This window comes from Podarcis gaigeae (assembly GCF_964106915.1).
Source record: "Podarcis gaigeae genome assembly, chromosome: 12".
Classification (NCBI taxonomy): Eukaryota; Metazoa; Chordata; class Lepidosauria; order Squamata; family Lacertidae; genus Podarcis; species Podarcis gaigeae.
In genome coordinates, this window is record NC_139688.1 from 12577786 (window position 1) to 12600502 (window position 22717).

The 22717-nt window shown below is 44.2% G+C and overlaps 1 protein-coding gene across 8 annotated transcripts in view; it reads left to right on the forward strand.

Annotated features, from left to right (window-relative positions):
• The window catches only part of DPP6 (dipeptidyl peptidase like 6), a 513612-nt gene extending 492323 nt beyond the window's left edge, over positions 1-21289 (forward strand). For 6 of the 8 annotated variants that reach the window (XR_014556579.1, XR_014556580.1, XR_014556581.1 and 3 more), the window contains exons 17-27: positions 2082-2129; positions 5464-5562; positions 6945-7014; positions 12860-13054; positions 13352-13406; positions 14607-14718; positions 15425-15483; positions 16161-16233; positions 16347-16420; positions 18525-19685; positions 20150-21289. Coding sequence is in view for 2 of the 8 variants with exons in the window: in XM_083704775.1 (XP_083560901.1) it covers positions 2082-2129; positions 5464-5562; positions 6945-7014; positions 12860-13054; positions 13352-13406; positions 14607-14718; positions 15425-15483; positions 16161-16233; positions 16347-16420; positions 18525-18671 (932 nt within the window). In the remaining 6 variants the exon portion in view is untranslated. Of the gene's footprint in view, positions 1-2081; positions 2130-5463; positions 5563-6944; positions 7015-12859; positions 13055-13351; positions 13407-14606; positions 14719-15424; positions 15484-16160; positions 16234-16346; positions 16421-18524 lie in introns of all 8 variants that reach the window. The other 2 variants (XM_083704775.1, XM_083704774.1) reach the window with 1 other exon arrangement.
• The last annotated feature ends 1428 nt before the right edge of the window (positions 21290-22717 follow it).

The following is a 22717-nucleotide window of genomic DNA, read 5'->3' on the forward strand; positions in this document are numbered from 1 at the left end:
ACATCCGGGATCCTGGTTTTCATGCTCACACTAAACTGGGGAGGTGAGAAGGAAATGAGTTGCTTATGATATCACAAGCCACCGAAGAAGAAAAAAATCTACTATTGTTTGCAGGTTTCAATTTATCCATGAGCTCCACCCAGAAGCAAGATACGTAGTATTCCTGGGTTCCTAACAGGGAGGTCTATTACCTAGCCTGGACTTGGGGAGGAACTGAGCCAAAGGAGAAACTGTTGCCCTGGGAATGCTTGTGCAAGCTCCAGAGAGAGACTTCACCCAGTGCAGTGGCATAAAGTAGGGTATTGTTGGTGGACCTCATTATCCATGGGGAGGCTGCTGTTGGACCAACTCAAAACTTCATGGCCTCCATGACAACCATGGGTCTCTCATCGGTCCAGCACACCAGGCAGGGCACACTCTCAATGGGATCATTGCCCCAAATGCTGTGAGGACTGGAGAGAGGGGGAGTGCAGTGCACTTCCTTGTCATGGTTAGACCATTATCTGGTTAACGTTGGACTGATGATGGCAATTCCCCCTTGTAAGGGTGGTGGCCCCATTGGGATGGCCCACCAGTGGAGACTGATGGAATCTGGCATGTTCCTGAATGCTCTAGGGCAGTGATGGCCAAACTCGGCCCTCCAGCTGTTTTGGGACTACAGCTCCCATCATCCCTAGCTAGCAGGACCCATGATCATAGATGGTGGGAATTGTAGTTGGAAAACAGCAGGAGACCCAGGTTTGGGAAACACTGATCTGCTGGGCTGCTGCACAAGCACAGTAGGAGCTGCAATTGACTGTGTGCTTCCAAAATTCTCATACTTTCTGTCTGGCCTGTCTCCTCTCAATAGAATGAAAGAGAGCAAACTGAAAGCTGATTTCCGACAGAATATCTCACACTCCACGTAATATGTTTAGTCATCAAAGAGCTTATCATTTACATTTCCTGCATGCATTTTGAATGTGTGAGCAGGATAATTAAATTCATATGCGCCAGCGTTTCACAGAAGAAAAGCAGGGACACTTGAGTATTTGTCACACTCTGAGTGGGGACAGATGCACATGCACATGCAAACGCATATGCCTGCGTTTTTTTCTTTCTTTCTTCCTCCTGCCGTTCAGGCTCATTGCAACAAATTTGACTGACATGCTGGCATGCAGATTGACTGCTGGTTTGGTAGTCTGTCTTGCCCTTCCCCCATTCCAGGCAGCTCTCTGCTTCTTTATTTTTTAAGGACCATGTGTGATTTGAAAATGCAGCATGCAGTTCTTTCCATTCTGAATTTTTTTGAGAATCAATTTCTACAACCTTGAAAGACAGCTTCAGGTGTGTGTGTGTGTGTGTGTGTGACATCACTGGGTTTTTCCAGCCAATCAGTGCTGTGCACAGCTGTGTTCTTGTTTCCCTTGAGCTGAAGCTGGGAATGAAAACTGTATACCTAAACAAAATGCAATGAAGTTACTTATACCACTGATCTAATGGTCTAGATCTGTCTGCATGCTTTCTTTGACAGCAGTGATCACTGCCTTCTCTTCTCCACCTCCAGCACATTGCATTTATCTACCTTGCCGCATCCTGTCCTGCGGTGATTTCTGAAGCCAGGGGGCCATGACAGCTTGTTGTTGTTAGCAGTAAACTATCCAGAAATTTTTGCATCTTTAAAGCTTTCATTTCCCTTGAACCCCATCCATCAGGTGCATAAAGATAGAAATGCTTTGTGCGGCATAAATTGCACGATGTTGGAATCATCTAAAAAAAGTAAATGATTTTAATTGTGTTTGCGCTAATTAAAATATTGACAAATTAGAGAAGACACACTGAGCACTCCATCGGGAAAGGCTGTCTGTCTTATATGTCTTTCTGTTTGGTGGTTGCTAATTATCCCTGGGTGATTTGCTGCTTAGATCAGCCTTCCATGAAATGTAATCCTTGGCTGGCTCCAAGGGATTCGGAATCAGGCTCTTAAATATAATTTTTAGATGCATCTCTCTCTCTCTCTCTCTCTCTCTCTCTCTCTCTCTCTCTCTCTCTCTTTCTCTGTTTTTTTTAATGTGATGCATTACTTTCTCCCTGTTTCCAAGGTCCAAGAGTTCCACTGGTAACAGTCCACAACACATCAGATGCACAAAGTAAGTGGTCATCACATGGTAGGAGAAGGCATTTCAGACTTCGGTAATTGGGGCGGGGGGGGGGGAATTGGAAAGAAAGGCAAGGTTCCCACCAGAGGTCAAAGGCCTGCTGAAAGACAGTATAATGAACCATGTTTTGGGTTTAGATTGGAAGAAGAGGGGGAAGAGGTTGCTTAGAAGTGTGGAATAATAGTTGGGGTGTTGGATAGCAATTATGTCAGTTGACAGAAGAGGGGAAAGGAAGGCTAGAGGTCATCACCTGGAACTTCTCAACACCCTGACCTAAGGGCCCAAGATTTTCATAATACAGAGCTGGTTTTGTTGATGATGATAGTGGCACTAAGTGGGGGGAGTTATTAAGTGATCAGCTGACATCCCCAGCAAACAGAGCCTTTTCTGCAGCTTCTCCCATACTCTGGAATTCTTTCCCAAGGGAGGTTAGATTGACTCCCTCTTTGTTCACCAGAAGGCTAAGACCTTCCTGTTCAGAAAGTTAGTTGCCAATGGTGCTGATTACTGGACAAACTGTGTTTTAATTGCTGGCTCTAAATGTGTTCCGGTGGATTTTAATTACTAGTTTTTTTTTTACTTTTTATTTCATTGTGTTGTTTTTAAATATGTTTTATTATGTTGTTTTTACATGTTGCAAGCTGCCTTGAATCCCAACTTGGGAGAAAGGTGGTTTATAGATGCATTAAATAATAATGATCCTCATTTCCAAGTGGTCCAACAAGTTTGGGAAGTGCTGAGTTTAGGAGATTACAGTGGAGGCAAATGTCCTCTCAAGAAGCACCAGATCAGGAGAATAAGGTCTACAAACAGATGCAGAATCAATTGTAAAGAAGATTAGGAAATAAGGATTTTTCACTCACCACAGATGGCTGACTTTCGCGGCAAAACCAAACCTTTCAAAAGTTCAGCACAGAACTACCTTCGAGAAAATGCATTCAAGCAGGGCTAAAGATGAGGAAGGTGAAGCTGGAGATGGGATAGACGAAGCCAAGGCTAAGGAAAAGCAAAATAACCATATAGCCATTGCAATCCTAGCCATGTCTGTTCTGAAGTTCAGTGGGACTTGGGCTGCATACACACAATGCATTTAAACTACATGGCTTCCCCCAAAGCAAAATGGGTGTCATAGTTTACCCCCCTCACAGGGCTACAGTTCCCAATACCCTTAACAAGCTATAGTTCCCAGAATTCTTTGGGGGAAGTCATGTGCTCTAAATGTATGCTGCCTTACTCCCAGATAAGTGTGATATAAATAAATATAGGCAAGCACAAAGCTTTACCAAATTGCCTCGCTTTGCATTTGATTAACGTATGCCTGGTTCTTATACGGTGCTCTCTTGCCATATTGGATAAAGAAAGCCATTGTGATGGCCTCCTGTTAGCAAAGTTCTATTTACTTCATAATACGAGGCCACATTAAGGGACTATTCTGCAGCAATCAGATAACTGTAAATCCCACCAAATATTATGGTGTGCTTACATTTAATTAAGAGCCGGCTATTTGTACTGCGCAGACAAGAGTTCCCCGCGGTCCCAAGGCAGGGAAATAAATTGAGAATTCTCTGGGAGATGTGGCAGTCTCCTCTTGTTTCTCCCACTCAGCTCCCGCCTTCCTCTTGATGCAATTATGTGAGCAAATAGAATGGCTTTTCTGGAGTCCCGGCGTGGCCAGCCTCTTTCTGCTGATAAAGCTAATTGTGCGAGCCATAATTAAATGAGGATCCTAACATTTAACCAAACTTAATAGTCTGCTGCTTTGGAGCTTTCGCTGGGGTTATGATTTCAATAAAGATGAGAGCAGCCTTTTCAGGAACAAGTCTGAATACTCATTGAACCATTAAACCCACCTGCTGAAATAGCAGTGGGGGGGGGCACACTGATTGGAATTGGCAGGCTTTTGTGATACTTCTTCTCCTTTTTAATTCATTGGAGACAAACACTTGAGCCCAGAATATGATTACGAGTTGCAGAAACGATACACTTGGGTGGAGGGGAGAAAGAAGCCCTGTCCCCCCCACCCCCATTTTTAGGGTGGTCCATGCATAGATTATCATAATTCATGCATAAATGAAAATCTCTCCTCCCCAAATTCCCAGCCCGTTAGCTCACTGGCTTCCCTGTCAAATATGTGCACTAATCTCTAGGATGCATCATCAATACTTTGCAAATATGCACATGATTTAAAAAAAGAGTTACCAACAAAGTAGAGTTTAGCTTGAGGTTATTATGAGGATAGGTAACACTGGTGTTTCTTCTGAGGAACACCAAATGTAGACCTTTCTTTTGCACCGTGTGGATTCTGTGTTTGTTGATTCCTGAGTGCAAATCCCTATCAGAAGTATAGATGCTCCAATGCCCCAATCCAGGTAAAGCCATGCATTAGGAGGAGGCGGCATCAGTGGTGCTGATCAGATGCTAAGGAAAGGGGTGAGAAGGGCTGGATTTAAGGACTCCCTGCCTCCCTCTCTCTTGAGTTATCTATTGATCGACTGTAGGACTTGAAAAAAAAAAAACAGCACCACACAGTAAAGTCGCAATGAAAACCTGCAGTTAGTGGCAGCTAAAAACTGGAGCAGCCAGTATTGATCAATGGTAGCAGGAGAAATGCTCCTGAACATAATTAAGATGATAATAAACGTCAAACAGCGGATCAGTATAAGTTGGTTGGTTTTCTGAATGGGCAATGTTGGGCTGAAGCTTCAGAATGGTGGTTATTCATTCATTTATAGATCACTTCGTATGAAGGAATTCCACAATGCCATAAAAGCAGATATAAAACAATTGCACAATAACAATAAAAACCATTACGTGTGTGAAAATAGTTAAAACGATTACATGTATAAAAACTATTTCGAATCTAATACAGGTATCGACTGGGATTTTTTTTAAAAAAACAAGCCTTTAGAAGGCTTATTTGAAGAGGACAGTCTTCTGCAGACTCAGCAGACCTTGGCTTTGTGCTAAAATAAAAGTTCAGAGATAACAAAATCACAGAATACTAGAGTTGGAAGGGACCAATGCAGGGATCATTGAGAGGGGCTCAGACCTACAACCTTGAGATTAGGGGTGTCATGTTCTGCCAACTGAGCTATACCAGGAACGTCTCTCATAACACACACCTACGCTGTCAGCTTCCTAATGGCCATCCTATTCCAACTAGTTACTGCCCATTTTGCAAATTCTGCGCTTCTGTTTCTCCACTTCTCCCGCCCTCCAGTTTTGCATAATGGGGAAAAAACATATTGGTTGCTCTTTGTCAGTATAGAATTAACAAATGCATTGTATGACATCTTGGATTATTATTTTCTCCCTGTTCTTCCAGAACTCTTTGACCTAGAGGTAAATGAAAAGGTGCAGAAGGCAGTAGCAGAAAGACAGATGCCCAAAGTGGAATATGCAGAAATCAAGATTCATGATTACAGTAAGGTTTTTCTTTTCTTTATGTCTTATGTAGTTTTGTCTCTGCTCTTTAATTGAAATCTCCCCCCAAATTAAAAAAATAAACCCATGGAGGCTCTATCAGATTTAAGAGCATGTTCTGTGGGGAGGAAGGGGGTTAACCCTTACCCGCCCCCAGCATGGACTTGACAAAGGTGGCTCCCCTGAAGCTTCTATTTCGCCCAGGAATAATGCTTTATGCCTGAAGCAACAGTAATTTCTTCAGGAAGGATGGTTTTAGCAGGAACTGCAGTAGGATGCAAAGGGTTCCCCAACTCCTTATTTAAAAGAAAAAACTTGACACATTAAATGTGATCAGACATATAAATGTATCATCTGCTTTGAGCCTTGGAATAGGTATGTGCTGATGGACAGAGCCATAAATATATACTGACAGTAATTGCACAACTGTTTCCTCGGGACCTAGCTGTATGTTCAAAACCAGTCTTACATGCTGAATTATCTCTGCCTTGGTTTAAATATATTTAAAGCCACGAGTTGTTGACTGTCTTGCGGCTAATGATACAAATCAGCTATCTATTAGCAAGTCTGATGGAATAAATTAATTAGGCAAGAGTGTCATGAGAAGATTGCAAAGCAAACCGCTTAAACCTATTGGCTAATCTGGCTACTGATTGCCAGGATGTTGTCCTTGTTCACTGTAGTTTATTTTGAAAATAAACCAAGGCAGGAAGAATCTCCTGCAGCAGCCTCTTTATGTCTGCACCAATATGCACCCAAGGGGGTAAAAAACGTGAAGCACCATTATTTGTTCTTCTAAGACACATTCCTTCAACCAGTGCGCTGTTCCTGCAAATGGTCCTTCTTAATTTAGTTCATCCAATTAAGTCTTTTCTGCTTCGTTTTATTCTACCAGGGCAAGTTGCAATCAAACCCCTGGTGTTTAAAATGCACAAAAAGAACCCTTTGTCTTCAAAAACCCTGAAAGCAGGAAAAAAGGAAAGCAGCCTTCTCCTCCTCGCTGTGGGATATTTTCATTTCATGTAGCATCTCTCTTTCCCTCCCCTAGTGCTTCCAAAATATTGCTTTGCGGTTCTGCAGCTCATCCACCTGCCTACAGGGGGAAATAATACATATCAGTGGCCACTAACTGCATGTTTGGTGCATGACCAAGCGACGCACCGCGCCTTAGCGCCAGATTCCTTGTCATCTTCGATAATGCTGGGCAGGTTTCCTCTTTGAAGGTGTAGATATTCTGTTAAGGTGTTATTTGCCAAGCTAGTCTATGGAACGCCGTTTGGTTCCCACTGAGAAGCGCCGCCGTGTTACCAGCAAAAGAAAAATATCATTCAGCACAATGACAACCTCCTCAAACTTAAGAGCTTCCTTATGTCTCTTATCTAGAATTGCCGATGCAGATTTCAAAGCCGGCCGTCTTCACCGAAAACATGCACTACCCCTTGCTTCTTGTTGTGTGAGTAACATTATGAATTGTATCATTTTCAGGGGACATCCAGGCACCCAAGCCAGGCTGCGCTTTGCTTGTTGCTAGGAGAAACGTGGGATTTTGGACATACGAGGTTAGGGAGTGGAGCAGTGCTTGGCAAAGCCAGGCAAAAGCTGACTAGCTGAGGACGGAATAGAGCAGGCGAGGAACAAGGGGCCATTGCAGCAAACAGGAAAGTGCCATACTGGATCGGGGCCACAGCTCAGGGGCAGAGCATCTGTTCTGCACACAGAACAGGTCCCAGGTTCAATTGCAGGTAGAGCTGAGATCTGTCTGAATCCCTGGAGAGCCTCTTCCAGTCGCAATGTAGGCAAGGCTGAGCTAGATTGGAGTCTGCCCCATTAGCATGAAGGGGGCACTGCCCACCAACCTCTGTTTTCAACGAGCTCCTATCTGCCTACTTGCAGCCAGCCCAGAGGGTGGCACTGCCTGTCAGCTTCCTCCTTATCTCAGTGTTGCCCTTATAGAACGCAGCAGGGAGCAAGACAAAAGAAGAGTTAGTTGACTCTGCCTGCCATTGGCTCCTGTTCCGCCTCCCGTGGGCGTCTCTCTGCTCTGCCCTGCCAGCCAGACACTGGGTGCACCAATGGCCTGACTCAGCATAGGGCAACTACTCCATCTTCCTGCCTTCCAGACGGTTTCCCCATCTGGCCCAGTATTGTCTACTCTGACCCACAGTAGCTCTCCAGGCTCCCAGGCAGAGAGGAGGACTCTTTTTTCCCCCATTGCCTGCTGGCTGATCCTTCAAGCTAGAGATGCCAGCAACCGAACTGGGACCTTCTGCATGAAAAGTATGGGCTCTGCCATAAGGAGTGGACAAATGTGTCCATTTCCGGTTCTCCCAGTTTCTCGTTTTTCCAGTCCTCAATTCCCTCCTCCACATTTCTGCAATTAAAATAAAGATAAAAAGAAATCCTCATGAATTTTCTTCAGTATTTTAGGACAAATTTATTGTAATAAACTCATGCAGTTTTGAGAAATGTTCACATTTTTGCAAGCAATTTCAGCCAACACAATACATTTTGGAATGTTGTTTCCCCTAAAATACACATTTATATCTGCATGCTTTGGCCTAGTGGGTGCATTTTTCTGCGCATTGCTTGGCTGGAAGACTGTATTTGCAAAATTCAGAAAAGTTGGGATTTTGAAGGGTGGCTGCTTTTCAGTTCGCTTCCTTCCGGAAGTGAGGATTTGGACAGTTTGCCTATCAATGCAAACTGGATAGAATTTCTCCTCCACCCCTTCCTGCCAGTGCACTGTGGTCCCTCCCTACGTGAGTCAGGGCAGACAGTGGCAGACGCAGAAGTTTACTGGATCTTCTGAGCCAATTGCCCTCTTGTGCATAGTTAAGAAAGAGAGGTCCTATTGATATCCATTGCATATGGTTAAATTAAGCCCAAAATATATATTGTAGTTCGAGGACCCGATCCCCCCCCCAAAGTGGAATGAATACACAAGGACACGTGATATAAGGTTAATGGGCAAGAAAAGGCCACAACTTTATTGATTACAGCAAGTGAAAAGGTATTGGCTTAGGCATTGGATTACATCAGCTGACTCCACCCCCTCAGAGAGGGGTGAGTCTGAAACAAGGGGGGTTTATTCACCAGTAGGTGGAGCCTGTTGATGCTAATCCAACTATAGGCTCTCCCCTGATGTCACCGAGGGTCGTGCCATGGCCTCCCGCCAAGCAGGCATCGGACAGAATACACAACCGCCAGATTCCTTTAACGGAATACCCAAAAATTGAAGGCATAGGTGATGGCCACACCTAGCCCTTCGACACCACGACACATTATTCCAATGCCTAACCTACCCACCAATACCACAAAAAGTTGTGACGATTGCTACGAGGTAGGCGAAAAAACCAAAAAGCCTAATGCCAAATGGAAAAATTCCTACCAGGCCCCCCGGACAACCAGGGCGACCAACCTAAGGTCCATAGCAAGACCAAGGGAAACTAAGCCCTGAGCTCAAAGGGAGTGGAGGGTGGGTGAATCGCGACGGGACGACGAAGAGTGAGGCTGAGGAGGGGCTGGCGGCGCCGTATTAAGGCTGCTATACACGCCCCCTCGGAGGCACCTGGTTGGGTGCGTGCCGATGGGCGTGGGCGCCAGCCAGGTAAGTGGGAGGCAGGGGGCTCCCGCCCACAACCACTCCCCTCTCTTCAGGAGGAGAGTCTTTCTCCAAAAAGCATCACCGCAGATATACAACACAGTCCAGTAGGAATTTTCCAACCAAACGCCATTGCTCTTATCCAACTCCCATTCATTTATGATAGACAAGATGTATCTCTCTCTTACCAGCCTTAAAAATCAATTCACCACATGAAGCAACTGCCTCATTGGCAGGGCTGAGTCTGCTCATGCTGGCTGGGTCTTGAGAAATATTTGCTAATTAAAAACAGCAGTGGCACAAAACCACGATGTTCCCATGCATCAGAACTTAGCCACATGCAGACTATAAAGTTGGGGTGAAGAGTCACATTATTAAATGCTCACCAATGTTAAAAACCTCCCAGCAAATAGAAAACCAGAGCAGCTGGGGGCTGGAATAGAATATATTCTCCCTTTTCAGTGTTTGCTTTCCATTTGTAGGGAGGTGTTGTTACGAATGTGAAGGAGCATTCAAAAGTGGTCTAGCCATCAGCAAACGAGTCGCACACTTCATTCTATGACAGCCTAATTCTCCCGCATATACGGGCCTGATCAGAGTCTGAACGCTTTCCTGGCTGGTCTCACATAATCCTTCCTAGGATGTGACCTTGAGCCATTGTGGAGCTGGCAGGAGGAAAAGTAAATAAATACAGTCAAACAATTATTTTTCCTTTGCAAGCGAAAAGAGGGCATGACATTGCCCGTGTGTTCCAAAATGTCACCCCGAAGCTGGCTTGAAGGGAGGACAAAAGCTCTGTCATGAAGCCTGCCGTACCACGTCAAAAATTATCTCTGGGGAAATGTGCTTCATTATACAAGTGCTTGAGGAAGATTGGTACTCATCAAGCTAACGACACTTGATTAGACTGCCTCAGAATGAGGATGCACTGCTGGGCTGTGTGTTGAATAAATGCAAATCAGGAAAGCTGTACGCACAGGAGATTTTTTTTGGGGGGGGGCCACACACAGGATCCAACCAACCTGAAAAGAATTTTCCTGTATCACTAAGTGCTGCCTAATCCAGCAAACATCCCCATCCTTTCCTGCAAGATTTTCTTGGTGGGAGATGCATTTGAGATACATAGCACCATAGAATTACAGAGATGGAAGCGCCCAACCCTCTGCAATGCAGGAATCTTTTGCCCAGTGTGGGGCTCAAACCCATGACCTTGAGATTAGGAGTCTCGTGTTCTACCCACTGAGCTTCTGAGTTCAATTCATTGTGCTAATTTAACTTTCAAAGCCCTAAATTAGGCTCAGGGAAATGGCAGCCCTCTTAAGTAACTCCCATCAGTCCTAGCCATCATGGCGAGTGGTCAAGGATGGTGAAGGGAGTTGTAATTCAACAATACAACAGGTTTCCTGTTCCTGCCCTAGCTAGACTGAGCCCAGGAAATTACAAGAGTGAGCCTCTTCCTGCACCCTAATATATTTTCAGATTCTGTTCTGGGTGCTTCCTCCCGGGGGGGGGGGGGGGGGGTTAGACTGATGTTCTTCCTCTTATAGTGTGGCACCATTCCCATCAAATTATTTCCCCCAAGCTAACAACCTGGGCATTTTCAGAAGTGGGGCCTAATTTTTTTGTTTTTTGCAAGGGTTTTTTTGGGGGGAGGAAGTTGCAGTTAGTGGACTGTGAGAACATGCAGTGCTGGCCTAATGTAGATGGAATTTTAATTTTTTGATTTTTAATTAAAAAAAATTATTTGTGATGAAATTGCTTGAGGAGCTGTTGTAACTGGCAGTTACACACTTAGTTGAGGACCTTTTTTGTCTCGGGGTGAAAGGTGATATGAAAATAATTTATTTTAAGATGAAATGAAATTGCTGCTGCGTTCACACTGCTTTGCCAAAGACCCATCACTGCCCTTTGAAATCTGAAGCAGATATGCTGCTACTACGAGAAGTTAAATGTGCATGTGCCCGAAGAAAATAAAATCTGACATCTTGGCTTGGCAAGGAAACGCATTGTGATATATCACACTTCACGTTGCTGTTAACTTACCTGTTTGGCTGCGACCCTGAAAAAGAAACAAAAAATAAGCTCCGTTACTTTCAGCCATTTAAACAAGTAGGGCAACAGGAAGCCTCTGACTTCTTGTGCTTGTGTGTCAGCTCTGGAAGAGGGGCTTTTGCATCTCAGCCAGAATGGTAGTTCCAGGACTAGTCAGCAACATGCTTGGGTATCCTGGCGGATCATAGAGTTGGAAGATCATAGAGTTGGCCTGGAGAAGGGACCCTGAGGATCATTTCATCCAACCTCCTGCAATGCTGGAATATGCAGCTGTCTGATGCAGGGATTGAACCTGCAACCTTGGCATCATCAGCACCATGCGCTAACCAACCAAGCTATCCAGCCAACGCTGATGTCACCTACCAATTTCCTATAGTAGGGCTGTCTGAAAGCAGCATAAAATGCATAAAAGATGCAGCTGTCATTACAGGGCCTCTGGGGCAATCTCCCACATTTCCCAGAAGAATGAAACTTGGACAGGACTTGTATTTGGGAGTGGGGGAGACAGGATGAAGACGCACAGTATGTGTGCCTGCTAGCCCACAAAAACGTGCTGCTGGCCTTTTACAAGGAGGTTCATGAGCTCCAGGTAAAGGGAGTGCATGCACATTTTATGAATGTGCAATCCGCTGTTTCAGCTGTTAGCCATAAATGTGAGAAATTGGGATTTTGCATTCACTTGCACTTAGGAAGGAGCAATGGAAGCAGGTCAGACCACCAGGAGTGGAGGAGAAGTTCTGTTCAAAGGTGAATATTTTCCAATTTGCACTTTCCAAAACAGAGCAAGAACTGAAACACAACCATCCTTCAAAAATTCGCAATTCTCCAAATTCTGAAATGCAGTCCCTTCAGCTGAGTAATGTGTACAAAAAATGCATGTTGTGGGGTAATGCGCATGTAGTCTTAGTGAAAGCAGTATATGAAAATGCATTATACGGGAGAAGATTGCGCTGCAAAAATGTGCATATTTGACAAAATTGCATATAGACATGCGTATTAGGAGGAGGTCAGTCCTGGTCAGATGCTGGTCAATTTTCATGAGGACTTTAAAAAAAATGAGAATAATTGCAAGCTAATATAAAAACTTGGAGAAATGAATTTAGGGTTGGAAAAATGAGAGCCTGAAATTGACAGATTCACCCACCCCTATATCAGACTATTTGTCCATCTGCCTCAGTCGTGTCTACTCCAGCCTTCCTCAGCCTGTTACCCTCCAGATGTTTGGGCTGCAGCTTCCAAAATCCTGGACCACTGGCCGCGCTGACTTGGGCTGATGGAGGGCACTAAGTGGATCTGCTCCAGCCTTTCTCAGCCTTGGTTTCCCAGATGTTGTTGGACTACCACTCCCATCAGCCCTAGCCATTCACGGATGATGGGAATGGTAGTCTAACATCTGGGAGACCCCGGTTGAGAAAGGCTGATCTGTTCTGACTGGCAGTGGCTCCTGAGCAGATGTCTCTCCCATCGCCTGCTGCCTTGACTCTTTGAACTGGAGACCCCAGAGGTTGCAGCTGGAGCCTTCTGCTTTTACAGTGCGTGATGTAACCCTGAGCTGCAGTTCCTTCCTTTCCTGTTGCTTCCCTAAACCATTTGTTGTCACTGTGCATCGTAACGAGATACCACTTGCTTTGTTCTTGTTTTATAGCGACGGGACTCCGGGCACACAGAGCGTGACGGAAAAGTTTGAGGTGAACTGGGAGAGCGTCATGGTCAGCTCGCATGGTGCCATTGTGATGAAGTTTGATGGGCGTGGAAGTGGTTTCCAAGGGACCAAGCTGCTCCATGACGTGAAGAGGCGGTTGGGTGTTTTTGAGGAAAAGGACCAGACGGAGGCTGTCTGGTGAATGAAAGAATCCTTTGGGGGATTGGTTTTGTTTGTAACTGCATCCTGGAAATTGCTGCTGTTGCTTTTCAATGATTTGTACTATTCCGTTTTTTAAAATGTGGTGGCGTTGCAAAAAAACATGGTGTCTGCTCAGGACAGCAAGCGTCGCCTCTGCCTTTTGGCAGCTGATGCTTTTGCATATGAACTTGGAATTCTGCCTGTGCTGCTGTTAAAGCATCCTGGCTGCAATATTCAAGGCACCCTCTTACTTTAAGATAATCAAATTGTCTTGCTTTCTTCCTTTTTTTTCAGCACAATGCTGCAAAACACGTATATTGATAAGTCGAGAGTCGGCGTGTTTGGAAAGGTGAGTGCCTTTTCAGCCTTCACCTTCAGCTTAAGCGTTTAGATCTGCATCTTGATTGAGTGAGCGTGTCTGCGGTTTATTATGGTCGTCTTTTTAACAGCGGCACGTTGCTTGTTGATTCTGAGGGAGAGAGAGCCTTGGGTTTTTAATCAAGCCATCAATCTGTGTTTTCTTGTAAATCCTGACTTGGAAGAAGAAGATGCCAAGTGTTTGGGAGAAAATACTGTAAGGCTTTGCTTTCCTTTGCCCTCTCGCCTTTGTTTTTACACATTAATTCCTGGATAATATTCATTCCCTCTCTCTCTCAAGGCCTGTTGAATTGTAAGTTGAATTGATTCAAACCTACATAAGGTTTGCTGGTGTGCATTTCAAAGGGGATGCCACACTGATATTCAGTAAAAGGCAAAATAATAATAATAATAATAAATCCCTAAAACATTAAATCTCTAGGCGTAATTTCAAGCAACCAAACAACAAAAATGACTGCGGCCCTCCAGAGACTGCTGAACTCCCAACTCTCATCTGCTCCAGCCAACATGGCCAATGGTCAGGGATGATAGGCCTTGTGGTCCAATGGCACCTGCAGGGTTACGCAACCCCCCACCCTGTGAATAAGCAGCATATTTTAATACATAGAGCATACCACAGAAGAGCCTTTTGTTTAATAATAATAATAATTAATAATAATAATTTATTATTTATACCCCGCCCATCTGGCTGGGCTTTCCCAGCTACTCTGGGCGGCTTCCAACCAAATATTAAAATACAGTAATACACCAAACATTAAAAGCTTCCCTAAAGAGGGCTGCCTTCAGATGTCTTCTAAAAGTTTGGTAGTTGTTGTTCTATTTGACATCTGGTGGGAGGGCGTTCCACAGGGCGGGTGCCACTACTGAGAAGGCCCTCTGCCTGGTTCCCTATAACTTGGCTTCTTGCAGTGAGGGAACTCTCAGAAGGCCCTCAGCACTGGACCTCAGTGTCCGGGCAGAACGATGGGGGTGGAGATGCTCCTTCAGATATACTGGACCGAGGCCATTTAGGGCATCTCCCGCTTATTTGGAAAGTTTTCCCTGTTGAATTTCCATTTCCTGAGGTATTAAAATATGGGCAGCATTGTGATATGGTGCGTTCTCTCCATCTGAGAAGGATGGTTTTTACATTCCAGCCCTCATCTTGTTGCTTCTTCCCCTTTCCTCTCAGGATTATGGAGGCTACTTGAGCTCTTACATCCTCCTTTCTGGAGAAGAGAATAAAGACCCTGTCTTCTCCTGTGGCGCTGCTCTTTCCCCACTGACGGACTTCAGGTTATATGGTAAATACTGACAGACACAGGGACATGGGTTCATTGGCTCAGCAATCACACTGTGCAAGTGCTCATGGGCTTTGAGAATCTAAGTGAGCTTCATGGCTGAGGGTGGGGGGATTTGAACCCGGGTCTCCTAGGTCCTATTCTGGCACCTGAACCTCTACACCACATTGGGTTTGGATGGCACCCTTCCATACAAATATTCTCAATGTTGCTTGCATCCATAAGCAATAAACATCAGCAAAACAGTGTAAGGATTATGACAGCAGATAAAACTAGCAGCAATAAAGTTGAAGGCCTCAGAAAAAGTCCAGGCAAGCCTCCCTGGCCAGAGATTTCCCTGATCAGGAGCCCACAATTAAGGAGGCCATCTTCTCCCCAGGTGGTGGCCTCCCCATGCCTGACTGCAGATGGCACTTTGGGGACAAACTCCAGTTATAATCTCAGCACCTGAGTGGTGTCTGGGACAGATAATTCCTTTCAGCTTTGGCCAGCGACATGCCCAAAAGGATAAAATTGTATCTTTGTTTAAAAATCTTTATTTGCCCAGATAAATAAAGTGACAAAAATCCTCCAAAATTAAAAAGCTTGCAAGCACCTCTTAGAAGAAACCAGGCCAAAGAAAGCACAGTTGGTTTTATTTATTTATTTTGCTGTTTGAAATATTGGTCTGAGCTTGGTAATGCCTCACTGATTTCTCTGTTTGTTTCAGCTTCGGCCTTTTCAGAAAGATACTTGGGATTACAAGGGATTGACAATAAAGCATATGAGGTAATGACTTGGATAACGGAGCTGACAGAAGGAGCCTCTATTTTTAGCCCAAATGCAACACACAGCTTTGATTTTTAGCCCTGCCCTCTTGGTGCTGCTTGCCGGCACATAATTTGGATCGCAGGAGAATCCGCTGGTGGCAGAGGCTGTGTGTGTGTGCTTCATGCATTATCACAGGTGTGCTCATCTGTTTAGGGGGTTTAAATCTTGCCTTCCAATGCAGCAAAATAAATAAATCGCTGGATGGCTTCCAAAAATTTAAGCGTTGGATAATACAAGATCTCAAAAATGGTGAAGCCATGAAACAATTAAAAGGGTACCAGGGCAGTATAAAACATCTGCATTGCCATTCCTTAAAATGCAAGCAGTACCTGAACCTAAACTAAAATAGTGCCAGGTTAATTTGATTGGAGAGTGGCGCTGCCTCTCCCGAGGGCCTTTATGAGTCCAAATTCTAGGTCTGGGTGGGCTTGCAGAAACAGTAACAGTTTTCAGCAGGCGTTTAAAACAGCTGAGCGAAGATGCCTGTCGCATGTCTCCGGAAGGCAGTTCCAAAGCCCAGCAGGTGCTGCCTCGTTGTTAAGTCCACTGGTTAATTTTCATGCTCAGTATAGTTCTCAAAGAACTATTAGTGCAAGGACATAAAATGCTGAAACTCACCTCTCTTTTAATCTCAGACTACTAAACTGGCACATAAAGCGATGTCCATGAAAGATCAGAAGTTTTTGATCATTCATGCAACTGCTGATGGTAAGGCCTCTGCAAACACAATCTGTTAGCAGCACATTTTGCATGTTTAAAATTATTATTATTCAGTTTTTATTATTATTCTGGCACTTAATGATCCTAATCTGATTTTACAGAGAAAATCCACTTCCAGCACACTGCTGACCTCATCACACACCTAATTAGGGCAAAGGCTAATTACAGCTTGCAGGTAAAGTATTGTTATGTCTTTATGTTCTTTTCATTAATACACATTATCTGCATAGGCAACTTTGCATTCAGTCAGTGCGGTGCTTTATAGTGAAATTGCAGTGGTGTACTTTTTGACCACATGGACAATCATGGCTCTTAGTGGCTGCCAGAGATTGATAACCCCACATGGCAAACATGCCATAATATGGAAAAGTGGAAGTTGGGGCATAGAAACTGGCTGCTATAAGGAGGAGGATCGATAGGCATGTTCTATTCTGTGGTTTGCCTACTGAAGGATGCAGTTTTAAAAGCCTCAAAGCGGCAAACTCCACAACTATACCAATAAAATAGCAAAAGGGGGAGGAGCAAGCCATAGGAGATAGCTGTTAGGGGTGCACAAGCATCCCATAATATGTCCCAAAAGGGTGGGGGGGTTGTGAATGTTCAATGTATTAAAAAAGACCTCTGCGGTCCTCTCATTGATTTCCCCCCTCTGCTTCCCACTTCCCCAGCCCCAAAAGACCAAAAATCCACCTTTGGGTCCAGAAAAGTGGGAAGCAGCAGTGGCATCAGCAGGTACCCCCAGGGCCCCAACACAGAGTATTTTCCAGTCCCAGAATCCTTGGAAGAAAGACAACAGTGCTTGCCCCACAGGAGAGGGCCTTCATCCTTCATGGGAATGGTCATAAACAGGGTCATTACCCAACCAGCCCCAGTTCTGTGCCTGGTGGGAAAACACACTCTCCCACTGGGAGCAGCTCCTTCCACCAGCAGTTTCCCTTTAGCCAGATCCAAAGGTAAGTCCTCGTCTAGACTTCATTTGGCTTCCTGCTACAGCTGCCCAGTTAGGCCAAAGGAAGCCTGAGACAAAGAGGTGGCTGTCCAGTTGCCAATTATTTCGACTTTCTTTCTTTCTTTCTTTCTTTCTTTCTTTCTTTCTTTCTTTCTTTCTTTCTTTCTTTCTTTCTTTCTTTGTAAATAAGGCCATAAATTACTTTATCCATAGACTTCTTGTCCTTCCCTTCCAGGGTTTCCATATTTACCATTGAATGTTGCACATTTCACATATACTATTCAATACATTAATTTTAACCTATTTATCTTAATAATTAATGCTGTTGCTCATATTTCAAACCCTGCTTGCATTTTCATCTCACTATAGTAGTTCTTTAGATACTCAATAAAAGGCTTCCAGTCCTCAGTGAATTTTTCATCATTTTGGTCTCTAATCATTGCTGTTTATCTTGCCAGTTCCACGTCATTGTCAAAAGCCATTCTTCCTTTGTTGTAACCTCTCTTCCTTCCATCTTTCAGCATACAGCATTTGTGCTGCTGTCGTTATATACATAAAAATGTTAACCAATTCTTTGGGTACATCATTATCTATAATTCCTAGAAGAAAAGCTTCAGGTTTCTTGGGAATCATCAACTAGAACATCTTTTTAATCTCATTATATATCATTTCCCAATAGCCCTTGGCTTTTTTTACAAGGCCACCACATACAGAAAAAAAAGTTCCTTCTGTCCTTTTACACTTCTAACACATACTTGACTTTGTTTTGTACATTTTGGCTAACTTTGTTTGGTGTTAAATGCAGTCTATAAATAATCTTCATATAGTTTTTTCTTACAAGCAGTAAATCTTGGGTTAAAGGTAAAGGGTCCCCTGACCATTAGGTCCAGTCGTAGCCGACTCTGGGGTTGCGGTGCTGATCTCGCTTTATTGGCCAAGGGAGCCAGCATACAGCGTCTGAGTCATATGGCCAGCATGACTAAGTCGCTTCTGGCAAACCGCTGACCTTCTGATCGACAAGTCCTAGGCTCTGTGGTTTAACCCACAGCGCCACCCACGTCCCTAAATCTTGGGTTACTCTTCCACAACTTCTTCCACGAAGATATCGCTATATTATGTCCCACATCTCTTGTCCAATGAATCATTGCTGCTTACTTCATATTTTTTAAGGGTCAAATGCCCTCATCATCTCTGCGTTTAGCCCAGGGGATAGCAAAGCTGCTCTGGATTCGAGAGGATGAGTTGGATGTTTCTCAAGGTGGATTTCAACTCCAGCTGTGGCACATCTTTACCTGTCCACCTGCTCACGGCGGCCTTCCTTTCTTTTCAGATATACCCCGATGAAGGTCATTACTTCAACAACCCAGACCTAGAGCAACACTTGTACAAGTCCATGGTCAATTTCTTCGCGGAGTGTTTCAAACCCCAGGACAAACCCCCCGTAGTATCAACAAAAGAGGAAGACGATGAGGAATAACCCTTCAGGCTTGTGCTCGTGAGCACAAGGCAGTTTATAATAAATAATAATAATAATAATAATATGCAACTGAATCTCTCTGTTTCCCCCCCGGAGAAAGAAGCATTACATGAGCATGTATTTAACAAAAACTGAAAAGGAGAAGCAGTCCGCCTGCTGCTTGTACTACATCATGACTCTTTCCTGAACGGGAGAACATTTAAGCATGAGGAACTCAGCAGAAACTGCTGTTCAAAATGAGAAAAAGAAAAGAAAGGATCTTCTTGTCTTCTCTTGCCACAAAGTGACTTCTGGAGTAAGATGCTCAAATCAGGAAACTGGACTTAGAAGGAGATTCCCCCAAGATGACTATTAAGCAAACCCCTTTGCATTGAAAGTATTCAAGCGGTAGGAATGAAAAACCCACCATCCGTCTGTGTTAGGGTTCCCTTAGTTAGCGCCTCATTGTCTCAGATAAGACTACCAACCATGGAATAAAGATTATAGCACAATTATTTTTCCAAGGTACCAATTTATGTGTTGTTTGCCCATTGTCCTCTGCATTTCGGAGAATTGGTCGTTGCTACAGAACTGCTCCGCTAAGCAGACGTTTCCTTTGTAGCAAGCCCTGCTGTAGTCACACTAACTTTTAATTAAAGTTCATGCACTGTATAGGTCTTTCTGTATATAGTGTTTATCTGCCACTTCCTTTTCCTTCGGCCTTGTACTAATCCTTTAGCTCTGCAATGTATTCTGGGTAAGGGGAGAGGGGAGAAATTGCTTAAAAACAGTAGACTACATGGTATAGGGTCCCCTTTCTTCCTAAAACATGCAGGAACTCTCTTCCTGGAGATTTCTTTAAGGCACTGATTACAACTTAGCTTTTTGGGTCTTGTTAACATGAAACAGGCTTTTAAGCAATCTGTCCAATGCTTTAAAAAACAACAACCCGAAGTCGTCATGGGGCAGGGGAGCGGCAACAAAATCTGCCTGAAAGTTGTCACACCACATAGTTTAAAGGCCTACCAGTGCAAGGTCAAGAACTGCAGCTGTCATGCAAAACAGCAAACTTCTGTTCCTCATTGTTGTGGAGAATGGCTGGGGCATCTCTTTGGGACCTAAAGCAGGGGTCGGCAAGGTTTACCTTGCCTGGGTTGGTTTACTCCAGTGGAGATCCCTCTGTGGGCCGGATTGTGTGTGCGCCTGTGATTTCCGGCGTCTGTGCCTGCACAGATGCACTTTTCAGCGCCGCAAAAGTGAGTCCCCGCGTCGCGCTGGTTTAGTACAGTGCACGGGGTCTCACCAAGTGAGCGGCTTGGTTCGGGGGCATCTCAAGGGCCGGTTAAATGACCCCCGTCGTGGGCTGCTTGTGGCCCATGGGCTTTAGGTTGCCGACCCCTGGCCTAAAGGGTCAGATCTTGACAGTGTTTAGAGGCTAAGATTTCCTGCCTTGCTATGTCAGCTGCCTGGCTAGATCAAAGCACGGGTTGCCTACTCAGTTGCAATTTCTTCTCTCCTAACTCTTCCGTGGCTCCAACCTGTGTTGACTGTAATCGTCCCAAATCTGCAGATATTACCATCACAATAACGTATGCATTTTAATCAGTGCTAACAAAAGTGCTTCTTTTTTTTTTTTTTAGTCTTATCTCTTGTTGTGATGATGAAACCTAGGTTTTGGGATTGCAAGTTTGCATTTCTTTTTTCCTCATTGGCTTCTAAACACAGCCCTCTTCCTCTCTACAGTTCCCTCCTATTCCTATTCCTATTCCCACGCCCCAACCCCTGCTCGCTAGAGCCCTGGGAGAGACAAATATATTTCAAACCATTTTGAACCCCCTCACACCTTTTCTTCTTCCTTTCTCTGTTTTGGCTAATGTAAATTATTCTGACCAAATGTACAGCTAGTATGAATACTGTATAATTCATTTTGTTGTATATAACAGGAATGTAAGTCTTTGATTTGTCGAGTCTCCCTCCCCGAGTCCCTTCTGCAATCCAGTATTATTACGTCTTGTGTTCAGCATGCATGCAATAACACTTGTTTGTTTATTAAGACCCCTTAGAGGTGTTCATTCAAACTATATCAATTGTGCGATCCTTTATTATTATTACTATTATTATTATTTGGACAGCTTGAATGTCAATGCCAATTTCTACATTTTTACATTGTGGCTGTTGGTAAATTGCCCATCCCAGGCAGCAGTGCGACGCAGATCACTTTCGCAGCATTCCTCGTTTTCCTCTGTTTTGTTTTAGGTTCAGTCTGTTGGCTGTTGGTGGTAATTAGATCACCACGGGGAGTGAGGACATTTCTCTTCTCTTCCCTTCCTTCCTTCCTTCCTTCCTTCCTTCCTTCCTTCCTTCCTTCCTTTCTCTCTCTCATAATTTATCGTTCATCAGAATTCACATGAACAGGGATTGCAGAATAATGCTGCTTCCTCCAGCCAAATTCCAAATAGACCATGTGAATGCTACAGATGTCCAGGTTCCAATAATCTTTTTGTGGCTGGTATGCCTGAACTGAATTTGAGCAGAGGAGCTCACTGACTGCTCTGTTCGTAACCTTTTGTAGAGGGAAAGCCCAGGTGCGCCATAGTAGTGTTTGTTCATCCATAAAATAAAGCATTATTTTACCACCAGGTTGCTGTGCTTACTTTTTGTTCCGTAATACGTGGCCGTTCATAGAAGGCACTGAAACCATCCTTGACCATCTGCATTGTGCTATATGCCTCAGTATTTTCCCTGCAAGCCAAATGGAGGGGGAGGAGGAGGAGGAGTTTGGACTTGATATCCCGCCTTTCACTCTCCTTAAGGAGTCTCAAAGCGGCTAACATTCTCCTTTCCCTTCCTCCCCCACAACAAACACTCTGTGAGGTGAGTGGGGCTGAGGGACTTCAGAGAAGCGTGATTGGCCCAAGGTCACCCAGCAGCTGCATGTGGAGGAACGGAGACGCGAACCCGGTTCCCCAGATTACGAGTCCACCACTCTTAACCACTACACCACGCTTCCCTGCTCCTCCTTTGCTGCTTATGGTGATGGGGGCATCATTACAGGCCCCAACTCTCACTCACATTTTCCCCATACTGAGTGCCATTGACATCAAGGTCCTTTGATCCATCTTCCGCTTTCACTTTGTCACATACCTTCTGCACTAGGGATAGTCAACGTGGTGCCCTCCAGCTGTTTTAGACTACAACTCCCAGGACCCCATCCTATGGGAATGGGAGAGAAATGTGATTCAGTTTGCATTTAAGAGCGAACTTGCCAAATGCATTCTCAGAAACAATAAGCCAACTGAAACACAGCTACCCTGCGAAATTCAAACTTCTCCCAATTCTGCAACGCTGTTCTCCAAGCCAAGTAAAGTATATATAAATGCATGGACATATAGAAGCATAGATTAGTGAAAATAGTGTGCAAAAGTGCATTATATTATTGTTGTTGTTGTTTAGTCGTTTAGTCGTATCCGACTCTTCGTGACCCCATGGACCATATATTATTATTACTATAATTTATTAAATTGGTATACTGCCCTTCATCCAAAGATCATAGGGTGGTTTACAATATAAAAATACAAAATTGGAACACAAAACACATAACAATAAAGCAAAAGCAAACAACTAACCCCTCTTCCCACAAACACATTTAAAAGGCCATAGCTTGCTTAATCAGCCAAAGGCCTGGTTACAGAGAGCCATTTTTGCCTGGCACCTAAAAATATGTAATGAAGAGTTTTGAAAAGCAGAGTAAATAGCATTGGGGCTAAATGAATCTGGGGTCTGATTCAATATCAGAGAGCTTTTTGAGATCTGTAAATTTGTGATTTTCCAGTCTGTTGAATAACTAGCTATTCCCTTCAGACTGAGCCATGCAAAAATAGTAATTGGCTGTAATAGTTCTAATTAGTAATACATTATTAATTGTGCCCATTGTATCATCATTTAATAACTTCTCTGGTTGTTAGTGTGTGTCAGATACAGTGACTGGATATTAGTGTTTGGTACAATCAAGGCACTACTGGGAAAGGAGACACACACACACACACACACACACACACACACACACA